General features: G+C 57.3%; 1 protein-coding gene across 1 annotated transcript; it reads left to right on the top strand.

Moving 5' to 3' along the window:
- Positions 1–539: 539 nt before the first annotated feature.
- Positions 540–7,703, top strand: PLP2 (proteolipid protein 2). The gene is made up of 5 exons (XM_072848919.1): positions 540–626; positions 5,188–5,358; positions 6,298–6,393; positions 6,474–6,561; positions 7,332–7,703. Exons 1-5 carry the CDS (start codon positions 540–542, stop codon positions 7,349–7,351), a joined length of 462 nt encoding a protein of 153 aa, XP_072705020.1. The 3' UTR covers positions 7,352–7,703.
- The last annotated feature ends 64 nt before the right edge of the window (positions 7,704–7,767 follow it).

Here is a 7,767-nt window from a genome sequence, read left to right as displayed (position 1 = left end):
ACGCCCCCTGCAAGCCCCGCCCCTCGGTGCTCACTCGCTAGGGGCTTCCCCGCGCCCCGCCAATCGCAGGGGGTTTTCCCCACTCTAAACCCCGCCCACGCTAAGCTCCGCCCCTCAGGACCCCCGTTTCAATCGCTAGAGTGGGGGGAGTTCCCCCGGTCTAAGCCCCGCCCACGCTCAGCCCCGCCCTCAGGACCCCGCCCCAATCGCATGGGGCTTCCCCGTCTAAAACCCGCCCCCTCCAAGCCCCGCCCTCCAGCGACCCTCACCGCCTTCTCTAGGGGCTTCCCCCTCACCAAGCCCCGCCCCCCCGCCAATCACAAGGGGGCTTCCCCCGTGCTAAACCCCACCCTCCTCCCTAAACCCCGCCCCTCGGGACCCCTCAACCAACCTCCTAGGGGCTTCCCCCGCCGCCTGGCCACGCCCCTCTCCCCCGCCGCCTGGCCACGCCCCTCTCCGCCTGGCCCCGCCCCGCCGCGCCGTCCCCGCTCCCCCGGGGCCCCCCCCCCCCCGCCCCCCCCGTACCGCCCCCGCCCGCCATGGAGCCCAGCGGGTCCCAGAGCTTCCCCGGGGCCTGCCTCGCCTTCAGCCGCACCCGCAGGGGGCTGGTGCTGCCCGGAGAGATGGTAAGGCCCGGGAGGGGGGGAGCGGGGACCCCCGGGAGGGTAGGAGACCCCGCCCCCGGGGGTGGGAGGGGTAGGAGACCCCCGCCGCGGGGGTGGGAGGGGGGAGCTGGGACCCAGCGGAGGGGGGCACCGGGATGCGTGGGTCCACATTTTTGGGGGGGGCAGCAGGATGCCTGGATCCCTGTTTGGGAGGGACCAGGATGCCTGGGTCCACATTTTGGGGGGTACCAGGATGCCTGGGTCCACATTTGGGGGTACCAGGATGCCTAGCTGTCCATTTTGGGGAGGGGGTACCAGGATGCCTAGCTGTCCATTTTTGGGGGGGGTACCAGGATGCCTAGGTGTCCATTTTGGGGGGGGGCACCGAGACGCTTGGGTCCCCTGGGCGTGCGGGGGTAGCACATGGAGGAGGGGGCGGGTATGACCGGACGCCTGGGCTTCCCGCCAACACGTGCTGGGGCGCCGGGACGTGGGTGCCCCCCCGAGGCATTTGGGCCCGTTCCCCTCCCCCTCCCCCTCCCCAATCCCGTTTTGGGTTTAGTGGAGGGGCAACGCCCTTGGGAAACGGGTGGCAGCGAAGGGGTTAACGGGAGGCGGGGCCAGGGGAGGAATCCGCTCCCTGATTGGCACAGAGCCCTGATTTGAAATGGGGAGGGCGCACCCCGACGCCTGGGTCCCTTCCCCGGGGGGGTGTTGGGCGGTGCCCGGACGCCTGGGTCCTCCCGTGCCAGCCGTTACCGCTCCAGACCGGGTGTTGGTCACCCCCTCCCGCCACCTGCTGCACATCATAGACGGTGCACTGCCCCTTTAAGGGAATCGAGGGAACCTGCCCCTTTAAGACCCCCACGTCTGCCATTGCCCCTTTAAGAGCACCCCCCCGACGAGCTCAGTGGACCCCACCGCGCCGCCGCCGCCCCTTTAAGGGCGGGGGTGGGGGCGCTGTTTGTGCCGTTGCCATGGCGCCCGTTGCCGCGGCGACGGCCCCGCCCCGGCGCACCCCACAGTGCCGCTTTGTCTCGCGGCCCACGCAGGGGTGGGCGGGGCCGGGTGCGGCCGGGAGGGGCGGAACCTACGGGGGGTGGAGCCCACGGGGGGGCGGAGCCTGAGGTAGGGGCGGAGCCTGCGGGGCACTGTAGGGGCCCTATAAGGAATCCTATGGGAGCTCTATAGGGAGCCTATAGGGGACGTTATGGGGGCCCTATAGGCGACCCCACAGTGGGCTATAGGGGGTGGTGAGGGGGGTCTATAGGGAACACTGTATGAGCCCTATAGAAGATCGTATAGATGGTCTATAGGGAGCTTTATAGAGGCCTCACAGGAGCTCTATAGGGCATCTATAGCAGCCTATAGAGAATGTTATGGCAATGCTATAGGAAACCTTATAGTGGCCTGTAGCTGTAGGAGACATTATGGGAGGTCTATAGGGAAGACTATGGGGGCTGTATAGGGAGCACTGTAGAAACCCTATAGGAGAGGTTATGGGAGGTCTATAGGGAGCGCTGCAAGAACCCTATAGGGCATTTTACAGAAAGCTTACAAAGTTCTCTATAGGCACTTTACAGCAGATGTTACAGCAGGCCTATAGAGACCCTATGGTAAATTATAGGACCCTACAGAAGATCTATAGAAAATGCTATAAGGGCCCTATAGGGGTCATCACAGAACCTATACGGGGCATCCTATAGAGTAGGAGAGGCCCTTTAGGTCATGTGGGCCCTATAGGGCATACCACGTGCGTTGTATAGGGAGCACTAGAGCTTCTATAGGGACCCCATAAGGGTCTGTAGAAAGCACTATAGAAGATCTATAGAGAGCAACATAAAAATCATATAGAAAACACTATACAATGTCTATACAAGCCACTATAGAAGCTCTATGTGGGGCACTACAGAGTCCCTATAGGAAGCACTACACAGACTGCATAGAGAAACAGTATAGAAGCTCTATAGGAGGCACTATAGAGGGTCTATAGACCAGCAGTATAGAAGCTCTATAGGAGATACTACAGAGTCAATGAAAAGCCAGTATAGAAGCTCTACAGGAAACACTATAGAAAATCTATAAAGAAGCAATATAGAAGCTGTATACAATACACTATAAGAGACTTACATAGAAGCAGTATAGAAGCTCTATAGGAGATACTATAGACAGTCTATATTGCAACAGTATAGAAACTCTATAGAAGATGCTATAGAGGGTCTGTAAAACAACTGCATAGAAGCTCTATAGGAAACCCTAGGGAGGCTCTATAGAGCAGCAGTAGAGAAGTTCTATAGGAGACACTAGAAAGGATCTATAGATGGGCAGTATACAAGCTTTGTAGGAAATACTACAGAGCACCTATAGAGAAACAGTATAGGACCTGTAGAGCAGATATAACACAGTCTATAAAAAATCAGTATACAAGCTCTATAAGAACCACTATAAGACAACCTGTAAAAAAACAATATAGAAACTCTATAGCAAAGGCTATAGAATGTTTATACAGGAGCAATATAGAAGATCTATAGAATACACTATAGAAGATACACAGAGAAACACTATAGAAAGCCTACAGGAAACATTATGAAGGATCTATAGCGCAGCAGTATAGCTCTATAGAACACACTACAGAGAGCCTATAGAGAAGCAATATAGAAGTTCTATAGGACACACTACAGACAGCCTATAGCGCAGCAGTATAGAAGCTCTACAGGACACACTATAGAGTCTATAGACAAACAATATAGAAGCTCTACAGAAAACACCACAGAGGATCTATAGTGCAGCACTATAGAAACTCTATGGGATACACTACAGAGCCCATAGAAAAGCAGTATAGAAGCTCTACATAAGACAGCATAGAGAATCTATAGCGCAGCAGTATAGAAGCTCTATAGAACATACTACAGGGCCTATAGAGAAACAGTATAGAACCCCTACAAAACACACTACAGAGCATTTACAGCATGGCAGTATAGAAGCTCTATAGGGCACACTACAAAGCCTATACAGAAACAGTATAGAAGCCCTACAGAAGATACTACAGAGAGTCTATAATGCAGCAGCATAGAACCTCTATAGAACACACTATAGAGCTTACAGAGAAACATTATGGAAGCCCTACAAAAGATACTATAGAGAATCTATAGCATGGCAGTATAGAAGCCCTATAGGACACACTATAGAGCCCATAAACAAGCACTATAGAAGCTCTACAGAACATACTATAGAAAAGTTATAGCACAGCAGTATAGAAGCTCTATAGAACGCACCACAGAGTCTACAGACAAACAGTATAGAAGCTCTATACGGAGAACTATAGAGAAGTTATAGCACAGCAGTATAGAAGCTCTATAGAACGCACTACAGAGCCTATAGACAAACAGTATAGAAGCTCTACACGGAGAACTATAGAGAAGTTATAGCACAGCAGTATAGAAGCTCTATAGAACGCACTACAGAGCCTATAGACAAACAGTATAGAAGCTCTACACAGAGAACTATAGAGAAGTTATAACATAGCAGTATAGAAGCTCTATAGAACACACTGCAGAGTCTATAGACAAACAGTATAGAAGCTCTATATGGAGAACTATAGAGAAGTTATAGCACAGCAGTATAGAAGCTCTATAGAACGCACTGCAGAGTCTATAGACAAACAGTATAGAAGCCCTATATGGGGAACTATAGAGAAGTTATAGCACAGCAGTATAGAAGCTCTATAGAACACACTACAGACTCTACAGACAAACAGTATAGAAGCTCTATACGGAGAACTATAGAAAAGTTATAGCACAGCAGTATAGAAGCTCTATAGAACACACTGCAGAGTCTATAGACAAACAGTATAGAAGCCCTATATGGGGAACTATAGAGAAATTATAGCACAGCAGTATAGAAGCTCTATAGAACGCACTACAGAGTCTATAGACAAACAGTATAGAAGCTCTATACGGAGAATTATAGAGAAGTTATAGCACAGGAGTATAGAAGCTCTATAGAACGCACTACAGACTCTACAGACAAACAGTATAGAAGCTCTATACGGAGAACTATAGAAAAGTTATAGCACAGCAGTATAGAAGCTCTATAGAACACACTGCAAAGTCTATAGACAAACAGTATAGAAGCTCTATATGGGGAACTATAGAAAAATTATAGCACAGCAGTATAGAAGCTCTATAGAAGGCACTACAGACTCTATAGACAAACAGTATAGAAGCTCTATACGGAGAATTATAGACAAGTTATAGCACAGGAGTATAGAAGCTCTATAGAACGCACCACAGAGTCTACAGACAAACAGTATAGAAGCTCTATACGGAGAACTATAGAAAAGTTATGGCACAGCAGTATAGAAGCTCTATAGAACGCACTGCAGAGTCTATAAACAAACAGTATAGAAGCCCTATATAGGGAACTATAGAGAACATACAACAGCACCGTAAGGATGATATAGGGGATGTATACGGGGCGTTATAGGAGCCACCATGGGAACCCCGGGGGGCTGTGCGGGAGCGGGGGTATGGGGGGGGCGCCCCAGGGCTGTAGGGGCGCTATAGGTGCCCAGGCGCTATAGGTGCCCGCTCCGCAGGGGCTGTGCGTGCTGGTGCTGGTGCTGTACGCGGCCTCGCGCACGCCGGGCTATACGGGGCTGGCCGCCTGCGAGCTGGCCTTCGCCGCCCTGGTGCTGCTGGCCTGGGGCTGCCGCCTGCCCCCCCGCCTGCCCATCCTCCACTGGGGCTGGACCGTGAGTGGGGGCCCGGGGGGGAGCTTGGGGGGTCACTTGGGGGTGAGAGGAGGTTTGGGGGCTGAGAGGGGGTTTGGGGGAGCCCTGGGGGTGGGGGGGGTCACTTGGGGGTGAGAGGGGGTTTGGGGGCTGAGAGGGGGTTTGGGGAGCCCTGGGGGGGCTTGGGGGGGGGGTCACTTGGGGGTGAGAGGGGGTTTGGGGGGCCCTGGGGGTGGGGGTGGGGGTCACTTGGGGGTGAGAGGGGGTTTGGGGGCCCTGGGGTGGGGGGGGCTTGAGGGGGGTCACTTGGGGGTGAGAGGGGGTTTGGGGGCCCTGGGGGTGGGGGGGCTTGGGGGGTCACTTGGGGGTGAGAGGGGGTTTGGGGGCCCTGGGGGTGGGGGGCTTGGGGGTCACTTGGGGGTGAGAGGGGTTTGGGGGGCCCTGGGGTGGGGGGGGGGGGGTCACTTGGGGGTGAGAGGGGGTTTGGGGGCCCTGGGGGTGGGGGGGGCTTGGGGGGTCACTTGGGGGTGAGAGGGGTTTGGGGAGCCCTGGGGGGGTTCAGGGGGTCACTTGGGGGTGAGAGGGGTTTGGGGGAGCCCTGGGGGTGGGGAGGCTTGGGGGGTCACTTGGGGGTGAGAGGGGTTTGGGGTCCTGGGAGTGGGGGAGACTTGGGGGGTCACTTGGGGGGTGACAGAGGGATTGGGGGGTCACTTGGGGGGCCCTGGGGGTGGGGGAGGTCACTTGGGGGGTGAGAGAGGGTTGGGGGGCACTTGAGGGGCTGAGAGGGTGTTTGGGGGGCTGTGGGGGCACTTGGGGGCTGAGAAAGGGGTTGGGGGGCTGAGAGGGGGCTTGGGGGCACTTGGGGGTGCGAGGGGTTGGAGGGGCTGAGAGGGGGTTTGGGGGGTTCCCAGGGGTTTGGGGGTCCCTGGGGGGGGAGGGTCACACGTGCGTCCCCCCCAGGACTTCATCCGCTGTGTCATCGGGTGCCTGCTCTTCCTCATCACCTCCCTCATCGTCATCATCGGGTACCGGGACGGCGCCGGCACCGCGGCCGGGGTGAGGGGTGGGGGGTCTGGGGGGGCAGGTTGGGGGTGCGGGGAGGTTTGGGGGCTCTGACACCCCCTGTGTCCCCCAAGGTATTCGGGCTCCTGGCGGGGATCCTGCTGGGCTACGACGCCTACATCACCCTGCCCACCCGGCAGGGCCACACCGCTGCCCCTACTGGTGTGTACTGGGAGGACTGGGAGGAGGACTGGGAGAACTGGGGGGCTGGGGGGCCCTATGGGGGGACTGGGATGGGGGGCTGCTCTATGGGGGGAACTGGGAGGGACTGGGATGGGGGGCTGATCTATGGTGGGGAACTGGGAGGGACTGGGATGGGGGGCTGCTCTATGGGGGAACTGGGAGGGACTGGGATGGGGGCTGATCTATGGTGGGGAACTGGGAGGGACTGGGATGGGGGCTGCTCTATGGGGGAACTGGGAGGGACTGGGATGGGGGGCTGATCTATGGTGGGGAACTGGGAGGGACTGGGATGGGGGGCTGCTCTATGGTGGGGAACTGGGAGGGACTGGGATGGGGGGCTGATCTATGGTGGGGAACTGGGAGGGACTGGGATGGGGGGCTGATCTATGGGGGGAACTGGGAGGGACTGGGATGGGGGCTGCTCTATGGGGGAACTGGGAGGGACTGGGATGGGGGGCTGCTCTATGGGGGAACTGGGAGGGACTGGGATGGGGGGCTGATCTATGGGGGAACTGGGAGAGACTGGGATGGGGGGCTGCTCTATGGGGGGAACTGGGAGGGACTGGGATGGGGGGCTGTTCTATGGGGGGGAACTGGGAGGGACTGGGATGGGGGGCTGCTCTATGGGGGGAACTGGGATGGGGGGGATGTCCTATGGGGGGAACTGGGAGCACTGGGGCGGGGGCTGCCTTACGGGGTGACGGGTGGGGTCAGTTGGGGTTCCTAACACCCCCCAGGTGTCCCCCCAGAGTCCCCGGATGGCGCCTGACCCACCCCAGTCCGCACAGAGACACCCCAAAACTCCCCCCCCCCCCGGGGGGGGCGGCCTTAAATTATTGAGGCTGGTGGGGGGGGCTTGGACGCCTGGGTCCCCCTGGGCGGGGGTGTTAATGGCTTAAAGCAAGGGAGGGGGGCCCGGACGCCTGGGTCCCCGGGGGCTATAGGGGTAGATGGGGGGGGTCCCTCGAGGGGGTGTCTCCCCCCCAGCGCCTTCGCAAGTGCCTTGAACCGTCCGTGCCTCAGTTTCCCCCTGGGGAGACACCACCTTCCCCCCCCCCCCGCAGACCATAGGAGGTCTTTTGGGGCGATATATTGGGAAATAAAGGATTTTTTTCACTGCATTACCGGCTCCGGCGGATCTGTCGCGCCTATAACATGACAGGAAGGCGCCTATAGGGCCCGGGG

Source organism: Ciconia boyciana, chromosome 34 (genome assembly GCF_034638445.1).
Source record: "Ciconia boyciana chromosome 34, ASM3463844v1, whole genome shotgun sequence".
Lineage (NCBI taxonomy): Eukaryota > Metazoa > Chordata > Aves > Ciconiiformes > Ciconiidae > Ciconia > Ciconia boyciana.
Note: the sequence above shows the minus strand (reverse complement) of the source record. Positions and strands in the feature narration are given on the sequence as shown.